Source organism: Camelus ferus, chromosome 5 (genome assembly GCF_009834535.1).
Source record: "Camelus ferus isolate YT-003-E chromosome 5, BCGSAC_Cfer_1.0, whole genome shotgun sequence".
Taxonomy (NCBI): domain Eukaryota; kingdom Metazoa; phylum Chordata; class Mammalia; order Artiodactyla; family Camelidae; genus Camelus; species Camelus ferus.
The window spans coordinates 4,849,467-4,872,830 of NC_045700.1; the positions used below are offsets into that span (position 1 = coordinate 4,849,467).

At 42.4% G+C, this 23,364-nt stretch overlaps 2 protein-coding genes across 3 annotated transcripts in view; one reads left to right on the forward strand and one right to left on the reverse strand.

The window, feature by feature from the left end:
• Positions 1–570, reverse strand: part of IWS1 (interacts with SUPT6H, CTD assembly factor 1) — a 40,061-nt gene extending 39,491 nt beyond the window's left edge. The window contains 1 exon segment of the mRNA XM_032479217.1: positions 265–570. Coding sequence (XP_032335108.1) covers positions 265–298 — 34 coding nt within the window. The 5' untranslated portion in view covers positions 299–570.
• An 11,164-nt stretch (positions 571–11,734) lies between these two features.
• The window catches only part of MYO7B (myosin VIIB), an 89,315-nt gene continuing 77,685 nt past the window's right edge, over positions 11,735–23,364 (forward strand). For both annotated transcript variants that reach the window (XM_032479218.1, XM_032479219.1), the window contains exon 1: positions 11,735–11,901. The gene's annotated coding sequence lies outside the window, so the exon portion shown is untranslated. The remainder of the gene's footprint in view (positions 11,902–23,364) is intronic.

A 23,364-nucleotide genomic window follows, 5' to 3' on the forward strand; every position in this document is an offset into this window, starting at 1 on the left:
ATATATGGAAGTGGCTTTCCAAGTTCACCGAAATCCTTCCCCGATTCAGAAGACGGCTGTCCCTCTAGAATCCCCTCTCCGAGGTTCTAACTTTGGGTCCGCAGCCGGCAGGCAGAAGGTCCGCGCTGGGCCTCACAGTCCCCAAAGGGCCCAACCCGGGGAGGGAACGTCTCCGGGGCCTCCCTCCCTTCCTGCGGGGTGCGAGGCCAAGCTCCGCCGAGTGACCGCTCCGCCCCCAGCCCTGTCCCTAGGTCCCGGCCCCACCTGACTGGTCGCCACCGTAATATTCCGAGTCCATGGCAGGCGGCTCTCGGCGGGGAGTGTCTGCGCCCCGCGCCGCCCCCGTCACCTCCTTCCCGGCGCGGTGACCACCGATGGCGCGGCCCAGCGCTCACAGGCTCCCGCCCGATCGGAGGGTTTGGAGGCTGCGGAGAGGAAGACAGCAGTAACTGCAGACGCCAACACTCGGACCTAGATATTCGGGCGCAAAAGGCAGGACCCGGCAGGCCGGCCAGGCGTGTGGGTCGGCGCTCTACTTCCCAGAAACACCTCTGGGGCCAAAATGGAGTCTACCCGCGACCCTCAAAAGAACGCAGCGCGCAGGCGCAGGCGCCCGTCATTCGGCCAATGAGAAGGCGCAGCGGTAATGACGCACTCCCGGCCGGAAGGGAGACTGCCGGGAAATTGAGGGAGCGCTCCGGTGGCAAAGACTTCCCTTGGAGGAAACAGGTCTGTTCCCCGTGGAGATGATGATGTTACTTTATTGGTTCTCCGTCCGCGCCTTTGTTTCAGCAACTTCTGAGCTACCCTTCCGAGAAAATGAAGAACTCCTAAAATTAAATTTTCCACCATGCGCCAGCATCGTTCCCGTCATGCAGCGAGGCGCTCGATTCCCGCCCTGAGGACGGGAGGCGGTGGCGCATTGCGCTCTGGGACTCGTAGTTCGGAGCCTGTGACTGGCCGGGAGGGTTGATGCGTTAGCGGCATGATCAAAAGGGCCCCTTGTCAAGGCCTCTTTCCTCCTTTCTTCTTTAGAATAACGACTTAATTTCCATCTTAAGAAGCCATTTGGTCAACAATAAGAAGTACAGGGTTTTGCCGCCAGAAGGGCCGTCTGATGAAGTCTTGGCAAGAGTGATATTGTTGAATTTTACTTGAGCCCTATAAGCTCCTGGGAAACATTGGTGGTTAAGAAACTTCCTGACCTATCAGTGTTCCCAGAACGGCTCACTGCAAGGAACATCCTTCTCCCTATCTCTTAGAGAAAACTCACTCTCCATTCTAAGTCCCATAAGACTTATAGATGACCCCCAAGGCCAAAGACCTTTCCCCTTTCTTCTGAACGTGCTCATAAGGTCAAGCTCAGATCCCCCAACTTCCTGTTCACGCCTTTGCCACTTCAAAACTAGCTAAATACAGAAATAAACATTTTCTCTTCACCTGACTGATGGAAACTTCTGATTGCAAACCAATCCCTACTATAAATCACCCACCGTTCTCCCTACGAAAGCCAGAGACAAAACTACCTTGCCTAGGCACTCTGACCTTCGTATCTGGAGTGCTTTCTCTATTGCAGTACCCCAAATAAAGTGCACTTCCTTGCTCGTTTGTTTTTGTCTTAAATAAAGAGGACAATGTTACTGCCTTTTGGTTGGAGGAGAGCCAGAGGAAGTGTAAGCAAATATTCCCCAGGAGATGTAAACTTGCAGTTATAGGGCCTTTTGTTAGTTGGCAAAGCATACATCTTGGCCTGAATCTCTGGGCGTGTCTAGCCTGTTGTAAGGCCTCATGGGGGTGCCCTGAAAAGTCCACCTCCTATCTTGGAGTTGAGATATGTGGATTCTCTGATGCTAGCTCTGCTGTAAATTCTCAGAATGGCCTTATTTAATCTACATCCCAGCGTTGATAATCCTGGAACCCTTCGTTAGCCAGTCAGAACATGTTGGCAGAACCCAGTTCTCGGCTCCAGAAAAGGAAACATGAAGGGAAGGAGGAGAGAGGGCTCCTTTCTCTCTGGAAATTCTCATTTTCTTGCAAGAGATTTCGTGGGCGTTCTTTCCCTGTGTAGGGGAAACCAGCTTTGAATTCCAAGTCTGACCTTTAGTTGAAGGGATGACATCTCAGGCTGTTGTGAGAATCATAAGAGCAAGGAATTAAGTGTCTGGAACCAAAGGTACAGAATTTAAATATTCACGTCCTTCCATTTGGTAGAAGAGACCCCAGGATCTAAGCCCTCTTCTAAAGCGAGTGCATGAGGGTGTACCCGTGAAAATAAGGCAAGGTGAGTAGGGCAGAAGTCCAGGAAGAGGTTCAGTGGGAGGGAACCCAGTGCAAATCCTGCTAATACAAGTGTTGTAATTTCGCCAAAGGTACATGACAACATCCATAAAAGTAATTGGGCTAAACAATGCAATTACAAGAGAATAGTTGCTGAATTTTAACATAAAGATTTTAACTGTCCTGGTGGTTTGGAGAATGGAGAGGTTGAAGCAGACTGAACACACAGCAATGTGCTGAGCCCCAGAAGGCTGCAAGAAAGAGTCAGATCTAGTTTTTGTACTGAAGAAGCCAATAATTTAGTGATACGGGGCACAGTTTTTGAAATACACATGGAGTCTTAGTTAAAGTGTTGCACTTGTAAATGCAAGCACAGCTCCAGGAGAGTTTTCTAGAGCCCCGCTTTCACCAGCCAGCTGTCCCTCAGAGCTCCCAGTGGAGAAATTCTGGAGCAACACAGATGTGCTTCTCTGAGTCTTGGCTGCTTTGACATTTTCCCAGTCCTCTTACCTGACTTCAGCCCCAGCACAGCTGGTCCATGCTGGTGGGGGCAGAGAGACACCCAGAAGGGAGGCTGTTTTTCACACCAAGGATACTAAGGGCAGAGAAGAGAGGAAGGGAGAGGTGAGCTTGGAGCGTTCCAGAACTCTCTTTCCCTTGACTGATAACCCAGAGACACTGAGTATCCTTGGTGGTTGTAGGATTTATTCTGCCAGACACTGTCACTTGCTGAATGTATCTGGGAGTGAAATGACACATGATACAAGGAACAGTCCGGCACCGGCAGAGCTTCAGGCTGGGAGCTGAGACATCTGGGTTCTAGGTCAAGCTCTGAGTTTACCGTGTCAAATGAAGGAGTCTGAATCAGATTTCAAGTCTCCTTAGTTTCATTATTCTATGTCAGAGAACAAGTCTCCCAAGTCTGACCCTCCTTCCTGTGCTTGAGCCCATAGAGGGCGCTGCCGGTGAAGGAACCAGTGAAACAAGGGCGTTCTAAACCTGCTCCCTGGCTGTGTGTGCTGTTCTCACACATCCCAGCCTCACAGCTCACTAGGACACGTGCGAGATTTGTCCTGCCAAGTCGTCTGTGATAGTGAAAAGTGGGGCTCGCCTGAAAGCCCATTAATAGTGGATAATGAGTCACTAAACGTCAGTACCAAGGCACATCACACAGTCACTGATACAACTGAATTGGATCTTTAGCTCTCACATGGAAGGATGGCCAGAACATATCAAGTGAACAAAACAGTCATAGAAGACTACAAACAGTACAACTTTATTTATGTGAACAACCAAAACGGCAAACAAAAACCCAACCTAAAAATTCCTGAAATGAATAAAGTTGGGAAGGACTTTCCAACAAAGATTGAAAAGCCATAAAAGATTGAAAAATTTGGCCACATAAAAACAAAAACTTTAATCAACTATACTTCAATATAAATAAATAAATAAATAAATAAATAAATAAGCAAGCAAGTAAATTAGTAAATAAAAACCTTAAAAGAATAAAAAGTAAAAGTAAAAACATGCATAGCAAAAGCATTGCACTATTAGCAAAACCAAAAGGTAAATGATTAGGAAGTAAAAAAAAAAAATTTTTTTTCAATTTGTATCATAGACCAAGGGCTAATCTCCCTAATGAGTATAGAGCTGCTAGAAATTGATAAGGCTAATGACTCAATAGGAAAATGGGCAAAGGATGTGACAATTCACAAAAGAGAAAATATTAATGGCTCTAAGATACAGGAAAAGATAGTCACCCTAAGATAAGATCAAAGCAAATTAAAATCATATTGAGATACTATTTTTCACTTCTCAGATTGCAAAAATCTGATAACATTCCACTGGTGAGGCCCTTTCATAAGGTGCTGTTGGGGATATACTAGTACAGCCTTCTACAGTAAGCAATCTGGCAATATTTATAAATATTACAAATGCATATGCCTATCAGCATAGCAATTTCACTTCAGAAAATGCATCCTACAAATACACTCGACTACAGAATTATTCACTGCAGCAAAATGCTGGAAATAACCCAAATGTGCAAACAGGAATGATCACAAAATTATGATACATCTGTACAATGGAATGTTATGTAGTTGTAATAAAAAGCAAGGAAACTCTCTTATGTACTGATACATAAAAAGATTTCTAAGCTGTAAAAAGATGCAAAGTGTAGAACAGTGTTAAGATGTGCCATCTTTTGTAAATAGGGGAGGATAACATGCATTTGTTGTTGCTTGTAACTATATTTTTAAAATTTGAAAATTGTATAAGAAACATATTGTCAGGGATGGGGGGAGGAAGACAAGGAAAGATAGCAGGAATAAGCTTTTAAGTTTTTTAATAACACAGAACACTTACCCTTACTCCACATGATAATTTTGTCATGTTGTATCTGGAAAAATTGGTAAGCAGAACATTATTTAAAATGGAGCCAGGAAATTACAAAAGAGAGCTCTTATACCCTACTGCTCCATGTCAACTGCAGACCCAACAGAAAGAGGAGCGTCTTTGCATCTCCAGCAGGAAGTTTACTCTTTACTACCTAGCAGGAGGAAGGAAGGGTTTCTGCTTGCCTGGCAACAGCCCAGCCAATAAAAGATGGTCACAACTCAACCGATGAAAAGCCACTGTGCTTCAAACTCCCAGTTCCTTCCAGTGGACTCTGTTTAACAGCCCCTCCCACTCCCCTTTCTCCTCTGTTATAGAACGCTTCTTTCCTTTGTTCTCTAGACTTGCCTGTGGTTTGCCACAGAGTGCATGTCCTGAGTTGCAATTCTTTGCTGTTTCTGAATAAACCCATTTTGCTGGTGAACTGGTTGTTTTATTGTTGTAGGTCAACATATCAAATAAGTTTACAGCCCCCTAATGGTTACAGCCCATAATTTGAAAACTGGAAGCGCTGGTCTCCAGTTGCCATGGTGTAAAAGCTACCCAGACCAGTTTGCCATGGTTGGGCCACATTGCTAGGCCCAATGATCCAGGCAGAGAGTTCTTCATGGATTCTGGTCTTGCTTTGTATAGAAACCATAGATGTGTGCCCTGCACTGAGCAAAGCCTACCTCAGTGCACAATTATTTGTGTGTGGCTGAAAATCATTCAAGTAACAAGAGGAGTCTTTGTTTTTGTATCGTTTTAGTTTGTTTTGGTTTGGGTTTGTGGTGAGCACCACATCACTGGAAGGGTGGGAGCAGCGACTACGGTGTGTCATCAAGGGTTTCTCCTCTACAGATTCAATGCAATCCCTCTCATAATCCCAGTGGCTTTGTTTTTTTCAGAAATGGAAAAACCCATCCTAAAATTCATATACAATTGCAAGGAACACCTGAAGAGTCAAAACGATCTTGAATAAGAATAAAGTTGGAGGACTTAAACTCCCTGATTTCAAAATTTACTACAAAGCTACATTAATCAAAACAGTATTGGCATAAGGATCAATATACAGACCAAATAGAATTGAGAATCCAAAAATAAGCCCCCATATCTATGGTCAACCGATTTTTGACAAGGGTGCCAAGACCATTCAATGGGGGAAAGAACAGTCTCTTCAACAAATGGTGCTGGAAAAACTGGTTATCTACATACCAAAAAAAAAATGAAGTTGGACCCTTATCTTACACCATATGCAAAAATTAACTCAAAATGGGTAAAGATCTAGATGTAAGAGTTAAGCTTTAAAACTTTTAGAAGAAAACATAGAAGCAAACCTATGTGACCTTGGATTTAGCAATGGTTTCTTAAATATGACACCAAAAGCATAGGCAAAAACAACAAAAAGAGGTAAAGTGGACTTCATTCAAACTAAAATTTCTGTACTTCAAAGGAGCACTATCAAGAGAGTAAAAAGACAGCCCACCAAATGGGAGAACATTTTGACAATTCATCTAGCTGATAAGGTCTTATTATCTAGACTATATGAAGAGCACCTACAATTCAGTAACAAGAGGACAAACAGCCCGGTTCAAAATGGGCAAAGAACTTGAACAGACATTTCTCTAGAGAAGACATACAAGTGGACAATAAGCACATGAAAAGATGCTCAGTGTCATTGGTCACTAGAAAAAATGCAAATCAAAACCACCATGGGATATACTTGACACCAACTAGAATGACTGCAATCGAAATAATAGAAACAAGTGTTGGTGAGGGGGTAGAGAAACTGAAATCTTTAAACAGTTGTTAGTGGGAATGTAAAATTGTGCAGCCACCGGGAAATAGTTTGGCCAGTCCTCAAAAAGTTAAACATAGGATGATCATACGACCCAACAAATCTCCTTGATATGGATCTCAAAAACTTGAAAGCAGTGGCTCAAATGGATTCTTTGGGGATTTTTGTTGTTTTTTAGAACAAAAATTAAATTTATTTATTTATTTATTTATTTAATTTTTTATTGAAGTGTAGTTGACTTACAATGTTAGTTTCAGGTGTACAGCAGTGATTCAGTTATACATATACATACGTATGTATTTTTTCTTTTCAGATTGTTTTCCATTATATGTTATTATAAGAAATTGACTATAGTTCCCTGTGCTATGGATTCTTTGTTTTTTAATACCCTTTTAATTTTGGAATAACTTCAGATTTATAGAAAATTTGCAAAGATAATATAGTTTTCATATATCCCTCATCCAATTTTCCATAATACTAACAACCTACATTACCATTTGCCATTATCTTTGTCAAAACCCAGAAACCAACACTGATACGTACTACTAACAAAACTCTAGACTTTATTTAGATTTCACCAGTTTTTCTACTAATGGCCTTTTTTTTTTTTTTTTTTTTTTGTCCCAGGACCCCATCTGTGATCCCACGCTGCATTTAATTGTCATGTCTCCTCAGTCTCCTCTGGTCTATGACAGTTTCCCAAACTTGCCTTGTTTTTCACAATCTTAAAAGTTTTGAGGCATCCTGGTCAGATATTTTGTAGAATGGCCCTCAATTTGATTTGCCTGATGTTTTTCTCAGTGTTAGACTGGGGTTACGGGTTTTGAGGAAGAAGATCACAGAGGTGAAGTACACTTCTCATCACAGCACATGAATATGACACTTCACAGAGGATGTTAAACTTGATCACTTGGTGTGTTAGTCTGCTAGGGCTGCTGTAACAAACATGACAGACTGGGCAGCTTAAATAAAAGGGATTTATTTTCTTACAGTTCTGGAAGCAGGGAAGGCCAAGATCATCAGGGCAGCAGGGTTGGTTTCTTCTAAGGATTCTCTCCCTGGCTTGTAGATAGCAACGGTCTTCCTCTGTCTCTGCCTTGTCTCTCTTCATGTCTCTGTCCTAATCTCTAAGGGCATCAGTCAGGTTGGATTAGGGCTCCACCCTAATGACCTTATTTAACCTTAATTAATTCTTTAATGGTCCTGTCTCCAAACACAGTACATTCTGAGGTTTTGGAGGAGATAAGGTTTTAACATGCATTTTGGAGGCACACAATTCAGCTCATAACACTTAGTTAGGACAGTGGTTTCTATGTTTTTCTAATGGAAAGTTACTTTTTCCTTCTTCATACTTTATTATTTGGAAGTGAGTCACCAAGTCTAGTTTACAAGAGGAGATGTGTGGAGTTCTTTGATCAAGAACAATCTGATCCAGCAATCCCACTCCTGGGCATATATCCAGAGAAAACTCCAATTTGAAAAGATGCATGCACCCCAATGTTCATAGCAACACTATTTGCAATAGCCAAGACATGGAAGCAACCTAAATGTCCATTGACAGATGACTGGATAAAGAAGATGTGATATAGTTATACAATGGAATACTACTCAGCCATAAAAAAGAATAAAATGTCATCTGCAGCAACATGGATGGACCTGGAGATTAACATACTAAGTGAAGTAAGTCAGAAAAAGACAAATATATGATATCACTCATATATGGAATCTTAAAAATGATATAAATGAACTTATTTACAAAACAAAAACAATTCACAGACATAGAAAACCAACTTATGATTACCTGGAGGGGAAGGTAGTGGGGAGGGATAACTTGGGAGTTAGGGATTAGTAGATACAAACAACTGTATATAAAGTAAATAAACAACAAGGCCCTATGGTATAGTACGGGGAACTATATTCAATGCTTTTAATAACTTATAATGAAAAAGAACATATGTATGTTACTGACTCACTATGCTGTACACCAGAAAGTAACATAACATTGTAAGTCAACTATAATTCAATAAGAATTTTTAAAGTACAATCAGACAAGCAAGCAGAGGATTGCCTGGCAAGTTCTTTCCATTTGTCCAGTGTCTGTGCAAGAACCGTAGCTTCAGGTATCAGAACAAATGGGGTCAATATCATTGCTCCCGGCCCAAAAGGGGCTGCAGTTTCACTGGACAGCCAACCTCACAGTCCTGAAACAATTATGGTGAGGATGGTATAATTACCAGAAGCACATTCATCACTCAAGTGCATGGGTCTGAATCCTGGGTCTATCACTTTCTAGCTTGTGACATGGGACAAGTTGTGTAATGTCCCTGTTCTTCTGTGTCCTCATCTGTAAGTTAGGGGTAATAGTAGTGTTTATATCATAGAGTTGTTATGAGGAGTAAGTGTGTTTATGTGTAAATAGTGATTCCTGGGACATAATATATATGCTGGTCATTATTATTATTATCAGGCACTGGGAAGATACAAAAAAAAAATCTAACATATGATTCTTACTTGTAGAAACTTACAATCCATCAGGAAGCCCTACTCTGAAAAAAAAAAATACATTCTGACTGGTAAATTACACGATTTGAGTCACAAGTGCCATCGAAATTAAAAGGTCGTCAAAGTCAGAGTGAACTGTAGCAGTCAGGGCCAACTTCCTGGGGGAGGAGTATTTGAGCTGATATTTGAAAGACAAAGGCAGATTTGGATGGGAGAGGCATCAGGTTTCATCACGGTGGGTTAATTAGTATAACAACAACCAATGTCAGTAACTTGAGACAAAAAAATTATTTCTTTCTCTTATAAATGGGTAGTGGGGTCGGTGGTGGGGTGGAGGTGGTTTTCTGCCTTTAGGAGTCATTCAGGAACCCAGGCTCTTTTCATATTGTGGCTCTGCTATCCCCTGGGGCCTCAGAATCCACTGCTATGCATGCTACTAGCAGCCAAGGGGAGAAGAAAGACAGTGCGGGAAGGCACCGGAGGTTTTAATGGGCCAGGCCTGGAAGTGAAACATCCTACTTACTCTCATTCAGAGGCTGATCCAAATTGTGAGTGAGGCTGGAAAGGGTATCCCAGCTGCAGGACCAGGAGGAAAAGAAACTGACCTTGGTACACGCAGAGATTTCCAGCCCTGGGAGAAGAAGTCCATCCTGTGGGGAGTGTGTAGCTCAGTGGTAGAGTGTGCGCTTAGCATGCACGAGGTCCTGTTCAATCCCCAGTCCCCCCATTCAAATAAATAAGTCAATAAATAAGCCTAATTTCCTCCATCCTAAACAAAAACAAGAAATAAATAAATTGAAAAAAAAAGAGAAATCCATCCTAATGCTTCTTTTTTTCAGAAGTAAAGCTTCTCTCCTTGGGCCTCTCACTCTCAGCCTCACCCAAGGGCTGGACACAGTATTGTTATCATCAGAATCAGCGTCATCAGCATCAATTCCTGGTTTATTGAGTTGCCACGTAATCAGGTTTTGCTTTCTCCTTGCATTCATTCAACATCCCCAGGGCAATCAAATTAGTCACCAGGATGCCATTGATCCTGGTCACGGGGCAGAGGTCCCCATGTTTATGACCAGTGCCCCGGGTTTAAATGCCATGGCCCAAGACTCAGATTTATTCACTCTCTATGGCTCTTAGATTTTGTGCCCGTACTGCTGCCTCCAGCAGACCTCTGGGTGGGTTACTCGAATGGGTTATGGGGATAAAGCACAATCAGGAATGAGTTGTTTTCTCCTGGACTGAGATGGTGGACGCCCACCCCACCCACCCCACCTCCCTCCGGCCCATCAGGACTTCGGATCTGAGCCCCGCCCATTCTAGCAATGTCAAGAAACAAACTCCTTCAAGAGCACATGCTTAGCATGTATGAGTCCTGGATTCAATCTTCTGTGCCACCATTAAATAAATAAACCCAGTAACCTCCCCCTGCTAAACAAAACAGAAATTCCTTCGAGCTATCTCAGCAATGGAGTGCGTAGCAGAATCTGGGTCTCCGCGGAGCCCAGCGCAGACAGCACAGAAAGTGGTCTCTGGGGCCATGTGGTCTCCACCTCCGTGGCTTTTCCACCTTACCCATCTCTCCTCCACCAGCACTTGGTTCCTGTCCCTGAAAGATGCTCTCGAGCTCAGGGTTGCTGCCCTGCAGTGGCCTCAGCTCTCCCTCAGAGCTAGTTCCTGCAGTTCCCTCCTAGTCCTAGGGGAGGGGAGGAACCTGACTGCCAACTGTGAGGACCCCCCCAGGCCTCTCTTCACCCAGGGAAAGGGGTGCCGCTGAGCAGGTATCTCCTGGGGACTCATCTTCCGCTCGCCTTCAAAGCTCTCACCCTCACTTCCAGGGACTGCCGGTCGCCTCCAGTCTGGCTTCTGCCAGTGCTCACTACCTGATGCCTCTTCCTTTGAAGGGTCTGTATTTGCCTCATAATGAAAATCCCCTCCTCATTCAAGTCCCAGCCCAAGCCAGCCGCCGCTGCTCCCAGGTGTTGCTGACCAGGGTTCCTGGATTCCTTAATCAATGGAAATTGGTAAGAGTCCAGACGAGAAATTCAGGCAAGTCTTTATTGGGACTCGTGCTGCAGCAAGAGGGAGTTAGAACAAGAAACAGCTGGCCTTGCTGGCTTCTTGAGTTGGGGTGAGCTGGTCCCCTAAATGGGGTGAGGTCCAGGGGTCGGGCTGGAGGGTGGCTCAGGTGGCCTGCCCACCCGCTTGGTGGCGCTGTGTGCAGGGGTCATGCAGGGTCCCCTGCTTTTGCTCCTGACACCTCAGAAGTGGCCATTGGGTTTTTGGTCTTTTTTGTATTTTATTGTTCATAATTTGCCGCACCTGCGCATGCACTCATTTATTTTTAGTCGCTTATAGTTTCTTTGTATTCTATTGCTTGAGGAGGGGTTTGTCTGGGCACAAGCACCGCAGCATAGGGTCCCAGGTCCCGGGTGCTGGCCTGTCTCACAGGAACCTGCTAGCCTTTAGTTCTAAGGCTTCCCGGCATCTCCTGGGGGTGTCCCTGATTAGGACATGGGGTGTTTGGGAGCAGAGCTCCTACGTGGGCTTCCTCGGAGTACCCGTGGTGCCTGGGAAGATGCTCGGCTCCCTGGATGCACGCACCACAGGGTTTGGTGGGTGGCCAGCAACAGGAGTGAGGAATCGGGCTCCAGTGGCCCGTGAGGACTCTGCTGAAGAGGCCGGGGTTAAAGATCGCCCAGCTGGGAGGCTCTGTGAGCGGCGGGGGGGCAGGAGCCCTGTGGGAGTGGGTGTGCCTGGAACCCAAGGACAAAGTCCTGTAATAAATTCCGTGGGCTCAGGAGACTCTGCCATTTCCTCTTGGAGCCCTTCTGCCTCTTCCTCCTCTCTCGTGCTCTCCCACACGCCCAGAGCCCCGGCACCGCCTCCTGGCCCCACTCTTTCAGGGTGCCCGGGGCGGAGGGGAAGGCAGTCAGCAAGACCCCCATCCCGATGAGGTAAGGGAATGCCTGGGGTCTTCTCCGCCTGCAGATGCACCAGGCCTGCGTTCTGCCCACTGGGAGGCTGGGAGGAGGGGCTCTGGGCAGGAGGTGGGTTGGGGGGCACAGACCTGGGGCAGTGCTGCACAGTTCTCCTGGGAACCAGGTGGGGAGAGCTTTGTCCCCACGGCCGGTGGAGAGCTAGAGACCCCCTCCTGGGGCCTGGAAATGAGAAACCAGCCCAGAGGTCCATTCCTGCAGCTGCAGGGCCGCTGCGGGGCTGAGCAGGACGAGAAGGAGGACAGGGGGGCTGTCCTGGGCCTCTGCTCTGGGAAGGTAGGCTCATGGGCGGAGGGGATGGAGGGTCTCGGGGTGGACTCTTGGGGCATGAAGGACAGCCTGGTGCCGATGACTGGGTACCTGGCAGATGTCTCCGTGCCTTACGTGGCATTTCACTGCTTCCTCACCGCCCGCTGGTGTGACTGCCTCCGTCTAGGACAGTGGGATTTGAGGTACCCCCAGGGAGGAGGCAGAGCCGGACTCTACTCCAAGGCTCGGCTTATCCCTGTCGCCTCTACTGTATTCTTGAATAATCACAGACAAATATGTTGTTAGTCCCATCAGAAAGGCCTGGGCCCCAGGGTGAGGCAGGACTCTGCTGGGCCTCGAAGCCTCCCCTGGGTGGAGCGTTGGGTTGTGAGGGGACAGGGACCGAGACGAGGGACACCACTGTGGGCATCTGTTCCCCATCACAGAGGAGGAAACCCAAGACACGGGGAGGGCCCGGCAGCTGGCAGGTGTGGGACCCCATTCTCAACCTCCCAACCCCACAACCAGGCCTCCCACTCAGCCTCCACTCCTTAACTCTGGACTCAAATTTTGTTCCAAACCATAAAGCCCTTGAACTCCATTCAGGATTTTATTTCAAAGAAAACCAAAACTCTGTGTGCAGCTCTCTGGGCCTGGAGCACACGCCGCCCCAAAGACTCTTTGTTCAGGACCCCTCAGCTCAACAGCCCTTCCCCTCCTCCTGGACCGCAGGTTGCTGAGCAGCTGGCTCTTGGCCACCTCCTCCACGGGGGACATCTGGGTGTGTCTTGGGCTCCACTGCACCCTCACTTCTGCACGGTCGGGCCCTCAGGGGTGTGCAGCTCCGTGCGGGGGTGACACCGCAGAGGCGAACATTTCCTACTTCCCGAGATGCATGCTTGGGACTTCGTGCTTTTCACATCTTACGAGGGCTCAGACCTCCGCCTTCTCACTCAGAGCGCATCACAAGCCTTCCAGGGAGGAAGAGCAGGAATTGTAGTACATTTTTCACAAAAGAGAACGTGGAGATGGAGGGAAAAATCCTTTGCCCGAGGCCCCTGGGTATGAGCGCCTTGAAGGCAGAGGCTGGACTCCCTCCGGGTTTCTCTGTACTCGCACCCACCCAGGGCCTGGCAGAGAGCGGGCCCTGGACAGAGGCATGTTGAATGGAGGAATGGTGTGGGAGAGGCAGAAGCAGAGGTGGGAGTGAAGTCATGTTTCCTAGTCCCAGGCCATTTTATTTTAGTTTTACTGAAGTCTAGTGGATTTACAATGTTGTGTTAGTTTCTGGTGTACAGCATAGTGATTTCAGTTATACATACATATTCCTTTATATTCTTTTTCGTTAAAGGTTATTGCAAGCTATTGAACATAGTTCCCTGTGCTATACAGTAGGACCTTGTTGTTTATCTATTTTATATATAGTAGTGTGTATCTGCAAATCTCGAACTCTCAATTTATCCCTTCCCATCCCCTTCCCCACCAGTAACCATAAGTTTGTTTTCTATGTCTGTGAGTCTGTTTCTCTATTGTAAATAAGTTCATTTGTGTTTTTTTTAGAGTCCACATATAAGTGTGTATCTCCTATATTTTAAAACCAAAATGGCATAACACTATAAAATATAGCTTGTTTTTATTATATATTCATGTATCCGCACATGTGCTAGATGGAACCATATGAAATTATCAATATTTGAATTTCTTTACTGTCTGGACCTGGGTGGTCCAGCTTGGATCCCTACCATCTGTTGGACTATGCTGACTTCCACTGAGTGGGGGCCCTTCCCACCTATACCAGCCCACACAGGCTTTGTTTTCCTTGGAGTGATGGGTTCCACACCAGGGCAGGAGAATAGGCAGTTAGCTGTTAACATAGCATGCCTTCCAAGTCTCTCAATTCCTCACCCAGCCCCAGATACATTTTTCCACCCAAAGGATGCTCAAATCCCTGCCTTGGGCAGTGCTTTGTCAGCCCGCCAGGATAGTGGCTCCTTCTGGGCTGGCAGCCCAAAGACCAGAGTCCCAATATGGGTTTTACTTCTTAGAGCCCATCTCATCAGTGCCCCACACAACACCTGGCACACAGCCCCCTGCCCACTCTGGCCCCTCCTGGTCCCAGCAACACTTAGATTTTCTCCCCAGCTCCACCTTCCCACTTGCCTTTCAGCATTGTCCTACCCACTCCCCCCTGGACTCCACTTCAGTGGTGCCCCAGAAACACATGTTAGTGGTGTGGCTCTGGGTCTCCGGCAGCACTAAGCAGGGCTTTGGGAACCAGCAGCTTACACTTCTCCCCTCAGGTGAGAGTCACCCAACTCTGATTCCTAAGATTAGCTAGGGCCAATGCAGATTCTGAACACCCAGAGGTTCAGCCACACTGACTTGCCTCAGAGCCGGTCACAGCTAAGAAAAAGAAAGCGTCTCACCTCCAAAAGGCAGGAACTTGAAAATACCCCATGGTTTCCCCTCAGAGGAAAACCCTCACCTGTCTTCCTGGAGAAGGATGGGGGCAGGGCTGCTTCCATCCCCCGAGTAGCCATTCATCCATCTACCCTCCCATCCATCTGCCCTCCCACCCACCCATTAATCCATCCACCCACCCACACATCTACCCATCCATCCACCCATCCATCCATCCATCCATTCAGCAAGCATATTGCGAGCTCCTCCTGGGATGAGTAAGACAGTTTCTCACAAGTGTGGGAGAAAACACATAATGACACAAAAACAGAAGTGAGTGGTAACGATTTGCAGCAACATAGATGAACCTGGAAAATGTCATTCTAAGTGAAGCAAAGCAGGCCAGAAAAAGAAAGAAAAATACCATGTGATATCACATATTTGTGGAATCTAAAAAAAAAAAAAAAAGACAAAGGAACTTATTTACAAAACAGAAACAGACTCACAGACATAGAAAACAAACTTATGGTTACCGGGGGAAAGGGGGTAGGAAGGGATAAATTGGAAGCTGTAGACTTGCAGATACTAACTACTATATGTAAAATATTTAAACAAGTTTCTACTGTACAGCACAGGGAACCATATTCAATATCTTGCAGCAACCTACGGTGAAGAAGAATATGAGAACGAATGTATGTTCCTATGTGTCTGAAGAATCGTGCTGTACACCAGAAATTGACACAACACTGTAAACTGACTGTACTTCAATACAAATATATTAAAATGTAAAAAAAAAATTCCAGTTTGAGATAGCCGAAAAAACCCCAACAAACAAAGAAGTGAATGATGATGTAGAAGGAACTGCTGCATGTGAGGTGTGAGTGCCTGGGTGTGCACGTGTATGTGTTCCTAACTCATTTCAGATCAAGGGCAGAGATACTAGGGTGAGAGAGGATATGGGGTGTTTCAGGAACTGCACACGCTGGGGGAAGAGGTGAGAGACAAGGCAGACTGAAAAGGAAGGCAGGTTGGGATCCTGAAGGACCTTGAATTCTGTAAAGTTACAGCACAGTCTTAGCTGTGGAGAGGCATGACATGACTGATTTTTTTCCATCTTCTAGAGATTACTTTAAATGAGAATGATTTTTGGAGAGAACAGAAATAGCAAGTCCACCTGGGAGGCTTGCATTCTCCCAAATAAAGGATGACTGGGGACTAATCAGGTGGAGAGAGAGGCTCGAAGTTTTCCTTTCTTTTAATGTCTTTTATCTAGTTTTGGTATTAGGGTAATGCTGGCCTCATAGAATAAGCTAGGAGGTGGTCTCTCTGATTCTGTCTCCTGGAAGATATTGTGGAGAATTTGTATCATTTTTCCCTTAAATGTTTGATAGACATCATCAGTGACACCATCAGAGCCTGGCACTTTCTTTTCTGAAATGTTGTTCATCATTAATTCAGTTTTTCTACTAGATACAGGCCTTTTTAGATGGTCTGTTTCTTCTTGTCTGAGTTTTGATAGATTGTGTCTTTCAGGGAATTGGTCCATTTCATCTAAGATACCAAATTTGTAGGGATAGAGTTGTTTATAATACTCCTTTATGACCCTTTTAATGACTATGAGACCAGTTATCCATCAGATGTCCCAGTTTTATTTCTGATACTAGAAATTTGTGTCTTCTCTCTTTTTTTCTTGGTTAGCTGACTAGAGGCTTGTCAGTCTAACTGATGTTTTCAAAGAACTAGATTTTGGTTTCATTGATTTTCTCTATTGATTTCCTGTTTTCAATTTCATGATTTCTCCTCTTATTTTTATTACTTATTTATTTTTCTTCTTGTGTTTGGATTATATTGCTCTTCTTTCTCTAGTTTCCCAAGGTGGAAGCTTAGATTATTAATTTTATGTCTTTATTCTTCTTAATTATATTTTTTATTGTTAAAATTTTTAAAAATTAATTGAAGTATAGTTGAGTTGCAATATTATGTTGGTTTCAGTTGTATAACGTAGTGATTCAATATTTTTATAGATTATACTCCAGTTAAAGTTATTACAAAATAATGGCTATATTTCCCTGTGCTTTGCAATATATCCTTGTTGTTTATTTATTTTATTCGTAGTAGTTTATGTCTCTTAATCCCAAAACCCTATCTTGCCCCTCACCCACCTGTCTCCCCACTGGTAACCACTAGTTTGTTCTCTGTATCTGTGCATCTGTTTCTGTTTTGTAGTATTTGTTTATTTTATTTTTTAGATTCATCATCTAAGTGATAACACATAGTATTTGTCTTTCTCTATTTGATTTATTTCACTAAACATAATACTCTCTTGGTGCATCCAGGTTGTTGCAAATGGAAGAATTTCATTCATTTTATGAATGAGTAATTTTATGGCTGAGTAATTTTCCATTACACACACACACACACATACACACATACACACCCCATATGTTTTTTATCCACTCATCTGTTGATGGACACTTGGGTTGCTTTTACATCCTGACTATTATAAATAATGCTGCTATGAACATTGAGGTGCATTTACTTTTTGAATTAGCGTTTTCGTTTTTTTCAAGTATGTACCCAGAAGGAATTATTGGATCATATGGTATTTCTGTTTTTAGCTTTTTGAGAATGATAGCCATTTTGACAGATATAAGTTGATATTTCATTGTGGTTTTGATTTGCATTTCTCTGATAATTAACAATGTTAGGCATTTTTTAATGTGCCTGTTGGCCATCTGTATATCTCCTTTGGAAAAATGTCTATTTGGGTATCCTGCCAGTTTTTATTTTGAGTTCTTTTTTTTTTGATATTGAATTGTACAAGCTGTTTATATATTTTGGATATTAACCCCTTATTTGTCATATCATTTGCAAATATTTTCTCCCATTCAGTAGGTTGTCTTTTCATTTTGTGAATGCTTTCCTTTTCTGTGAAAAGCCTTTAGGTTTAATTAGGTCCCATTTGTTTATTTTTATTCTTATTTCATTTGTCTTAGGAGACAGCTCTAAAAAAAATACTGCTACTATTTATGTCAAAGAGTGTTTGCCTATGTTCTTCCCTAGGAGTTTTATGGTTTCAGTCTCACATTTAGATCTTTAATCCATTTTGAGTTTATTTTTATATATGTTATGAAGAAATGCTCTAATCTCATTCTTTTACATGTAGCTGTCCAGTTTTTCCAGCACCACTTGTTGAAAAGTGTGTCTTTTCCCCATTGTATATTCTTGCCTCCTTTGCTGTAGATTCATTGACCAAAGTGCATCAGTTTATTTCTGGGCCTTTTATTCTGCTATGTTGATCTATGTGTCTGTTTCTGTATGAGGACCATGCTGTTTTGATGATTGTAGCTTTGTAGTATAGTCTGAAGCAGGGAGCATGATACCTCCATCTCTGTTCTTCTTTCTCAAGATTGCTTTGGCAATTCAGAGCCTTTTGTGGGTCCATATACAGTTTAGGATTATTTGTTCTAGTTCTGTGAGTAATGTCATGGGTATTTTGATATAGGTTGCATTATAGCTATAGATTTCTTTGGGCAGTATGGACATATTAACAATATTAATCCTTCCAATCCAACAACATGGGATATCTTTCCACTGCTTTGTATCATTTTCAGATTCCTTCATCAGTGTTTTATAGTTTTCAGAATATAGGTCTCTCACCTTCTTGGTTAAGTTTATTCCTAGGTATTTTTTTATGTGATTGTAAATGAGATTATTTCCTTAATTTCTCTTTTTGATAGTTCATTATTAGTGTATTAATTTTATATCCTGCTCCCTTGCTGAAAGCATTTATTAGTTGTAATAGTTTTTGTGTGGAGACTTTAGGGTTCTCTATATAGAGTATCATATCATCTGCGAATAGTAACATTTTACCTCTTTCCTTCCAACTTGGATTTCTTTTATTTCTTTTTCTTGTGTGATTGCTGGGGCTAGGACTTCTAATCATATGTTAAATAGAAGTGTCAAGAGTGGGCATCCTTGTATTGTTCCTGATTTTAGAGGAAAAGCTTTCAGCTTTTCACTGTTGAGTATGATGTTAGCTGTGAGTTTGTCGTAAATGGCCTTTTTTATGTTGAGATATGTTCCCTGTATACCAACTTTGATGAACGTTTTTACCATGTATGGATGTTGAATTTTGTCAAGTGCTTTTTCTATGTTTATTGAGATGATCATGTGATTTTTATCCTTTTCTTAACGTGGTGTATCACATCAATTTGTGATCAGTTTGTGAACTGTACTTGCATCCCTGAAATAATATCCCACTTGATCATGTTGTATGATTCTTTTTATATATTATTGAATTTGATTTGCTAAAATTTTATTGAAGATTTTTGCATCTATATTCATCAGAAATACTGGCTTGTAATTTTCTTTCTTTCTTTCTTTTTTGTAGTGTCTTTGTCTATTTTTGGTATCAGGGTAATGGTGGCCTCATGGAATGAATTTGGGAATATTCCATTCTCTTCACTTATTTGGAATAGTTTGAGAAGAATAGGTATTGGCTCTTCTTTTTGTGTTTGGTAGAACTTCCCTACCAAAAGCTGTCTAGCTCTGGACTTTTGTTTGCTGGGAATTTTTCAAAATTACAAATTCAGTTTCACTTCTAGTGATTGGTCTCTTCAGATTGTCTATTTCTTCCTGATTAGAAGGTTGTATGTTTCTAAAAATTTGTCCATTTCTTCTAGGTTGTCCAGTTTGTTGGCGTATAACTATTCATAGTGTTCTCTCTCACTCTCTCTCTTTTTTTTTTTTTTTTTGTATCTCTGTGATATCGGTTGTTATTCCTCTTCTTTCATTTCTTATTTTGTTTTTGCAAGTTCTCTTTCTTTTTTTCTTGGTGAGCCTGGGTAAAGATTTGTCAATTTTGTTTATCTTTTCAAAGAAACTGTTCTTGGTTTCATTGATCTTTTCTATTGTTTTTTCATCTCTATTTTATTTATTTCCTCTCTGATTGTTATTATTTCCTTCCTTCCACTGATATGGGGCTTTGTGTTTTCTTCTTTTTCTAATTCTTTTAAATGGAAGGTTAGGTTTTTTTATTTGAGATTTTTCTCATTTCTTGTGTTAGGCCTGTATCACTATAAAGTTCCCTCTTAGAACTGCTTTTGCTGCTTTCCATAGATTTTGGAAAACTGTGTTTCTGTTTTCATTTGTCTTGAGGTATTTTCTGATTTCCTCTTTGCTTTCTTCATTAACCCATTGGTTTTTTTAGTGGCATGTTGTTTAGTCTCCATGTGTTTATACTTTTCCCATTTTTCTTCCTGTAATGGATTCCTAGTTTCATACATTTGTGGTCAGAAAAAAAAATGCCTGATATCATTTCTATCTTCTTAAATTTGTCAAGACTTGTTTCACAGCCTAGTATGTGATCTATCCTGGAGAACATTCCATGTGTGCTTGAAAAGAACATGTATTCTGCTGTTTTTGGATGTAATGTCCTATAGATATCTATTAAGTCCAACTGGTCTATTGTGTCATTTAAGACCACTGTTCCTTTATTTATTTTCTGTCTGAATGATATGTCCATTGATGTAAGTGGGGTGTTAAAGTCTCCTTCTATTATATGGTATTGTTGCCAATTTCTCCCTTTATGTCTGTTAATATTTGCTTTATGTATTTAGTTGCTCCTTCCTATATTGGGTACACACATGTTAATGAGTATAATATTATCTCCTTGTATTGATCCAATTATCATTATATAATGCCCTTCTTTGTCTTTTGTTATAGACTCTGTTTTAAGGTCCATTTTGTCTGATATGAGTATTACTACTCCAGCTTTCTTGTTGTCTCCATTTGTATGAAATATTCTTTCCATCCCCTCACTTTCAGTCTCTGTGTGTCTTTAATTCTGAAGGGAGTCTCTTGTAAGTAGCATATAGATGGGACTTGTTTTCTATCCAATCAGCCATTCTGTGTCTTTTGATTGGAGGATTTAGTCCATTGACATTTAAAGTAATTATAAATAGGTTATGTACTTATTGTCATTTTATTACTTGTTTTCCAGTTGTTTTTGTAGTTCTTCCTGTCCTTTTCTTCTTTTAGTTTCTTCCCTTATAGTTTGATGATTTTATCTAGTGGTATGCTTATGTTCCTTACTCTCTTGTTTTTGTGTATCTGTTGTAGGTTTCTGATTTGTGGTTACCATGCGATTCATATATGTTGACCTGTAACATATCTGTTTTAAACAGGTAGTCCTTTAAGTTCTAACACCTTCCAAAAGATCTACACTTTTTTACTCCCTTCCCCTACACTTTGTGATTTTGATGTCACATTTTATATCTTCATGTTTATCCCTTTACTGATTCTCGTAGTTATAGTTGACCTTATAATTTTTTATCTTTTAATCTTTGTACCAGCTTATTTAAGTGGTTGATCCTCAGCCTTTACTATATATTTGCCTTTACTAGTGGGATGTTTTTTTCCTTTCCCATAGATACTTCTTGTTAAGCCTTTTCTACTTTGGGAAGACCTTTTAACATTTCTTTTAGGGTCAGTTTAGTATTGATGAACTCCTTTCATTTTGCTTGTCTGAGAAGTTATTTATCTCTTTTTTAACTCTAAATAACAGTCTTGCCAGGAAGAGAATCTTAGGTTTCAAGTTTTTCCCTTTCAGCATTTTAAATATATCGTGTCACTTCCCTCTGGCCTGTAATATTTCTGCAGAAAAACCAGATGACAGTTTAATGGGGTTCCCTTTTACATAAATCTGTATTTTTCTCTTGCTGCCTCTAGAATTCTCTCTTTAATTTTTGACATTTTAATTATGGTGTGTCTTGGTGTGGGTCTGTTTGGTTTTATTTTGTTTGGAGCCCTCTGTGTTTTCTGCACCTGGATATCTGTTTCCTTCTTCAGGCTTGGGACATTTTCAACCTGAATTTTCAAAATTTTATTAAATACATTTTTTTACCCCCTTCTCTCTCTTCTCCTTTTGGGACCCCTATGATGAGAATGTTAGTACATTTGATGTTATCCCAAAGATTCCTTAAACTGTTTTTATTTTTTAAATTTGTTTTTATTTTTGCTGTTTTGTTTGGGTGATTTCCATTATTCTATCCTCCAGATCACTTATGCATTTTTCTGTATCATCTAGTCTACTATTCATTCCTTCTAGTAGGTTTTTCATTTCAGTTCTTGTATTCTTCCGTTCTGACTTGTTCTTTTTAATATTTTCTAGTTCCTTGTTAAAATTTTCTCTGCCTTCATCTATTCTTTTCCCTAATTCATTTAGCATTCTTATTACTAATGTTTTGAACTCTGTATCTGGTAAACTGTTTATTTCTGTTTCATTGGTTGTTTTTTTGTTAGGGGGGGATTCCTTTGCTCTTTCTTTTCCTTTATTTAAAAAATAATTTTTTAAGATATAGGTGTAGTAAAGATTAAACCCAGGATCTTCTGCCTGCTAAGTACACTCCCTACCACCGAGCTATACCTACACCCCTTTTTAAAAACTTTATTTTATTTTCTCTTACTCTTTCAGTTGAGACAAAATCTTCTCTCTTCTCACTTTAATTATCTTTCTCTGTCTTTACAAATTTAAGTAAAATTGTTACCTATGGCGGTCTTGAAGGGGTCTCCTTATGTGGCAATGTCCCAATAGAATCTACATGTGCCTAGTAGCTTTGGTGGAGAGACTGGATTTGATATGAACACAAGTCACATCTTTCCTTAGGGTGTGGTGGCAGCTATTGCCTTGGTGGGAGGTGGGACTAGAGATGGAGGGGCTAGAGCCAGACCCAGCTGTGAGTTGGGGGGCTTTCCTCTCAGTGGCCATCACTGCCCTACTAGGGACAGGGCCAGGTCCTAAGTTGCTGATGCAGAAGCCCTGAGGTTTGGGTCCAAACTGGCTCAGTTCCCTTTCTGTTGTGCTCTTCCCCCTCCCAGTACCAGCCTCCTTGCTCCAGATGGGAGCAGTGCTGGAGCAAGAGGGGTTGGTGTGGGTGGGTATTCAGCATGGGTCTGGCATGAAGTGCAGTAATCTGGCCACTGTCAGAGATCTGGACTTTTTCTGATGTCCCATCTGTGTAATTGCCAGTAATAACTGCCCCCTTCCTGCTCAGCTTGGGCTGGGCTGTGGACTAGGGCACATGCCAGGGTGGTCCTGGGAAACCAGTCAGCCAACTCTGTGGTTTCATTCCTTCCTCTCTGCCCAGCCTCAGGAGCAAGTGTTTGTGTGGTCCTCACAAGCAGTGTCCAGGCTTCCCACAGTCCTCCCATTAGTTCCACTGGCCCTGTAACTGGCCAAGGGGGCTCATCTTCCCTTTGTCAGACCCCAGGGCTGGGATGCCCAATATGGGGCTCAAACCACTCACTCTCAGCAAGGGTCTCCACCCATGTAATCTCCCTTTTCCTCTGAGTCCTGTCCCAGGGGCACAGGTCCTGACCTGACCACTTCTCTTCCCTTTCTGTCTGATTCTGCAGTTATCTTTCTTACAGCCTTGATTTTACAGGAGTCTTTCTGTTAGGCTGCAGTTCATTTTCAGTGACAATTGTTCCACATATAGATGTATTTTTGATATGTTCATGGAGGTAGGTGAATTCCGAGTCCTCCCAGTCTGCCATCTTGATTTGAATCCCGTTATTTAAAAATAGTCTTCCAGTGCTGTAAATTTCCTTCTAAGCACTAATTTCACTGCATCCCACAAGTTTTGGTAAGTTGTATTTTCATTTAGTTGAAAACACTTAAAAATCTTTCTTGAGTCTTCTTTGACACACATGCTATTTGTAAGTGTGTTTCTTAATCTCCAAATATTTGGGGATTTTCCAGCTATTTTG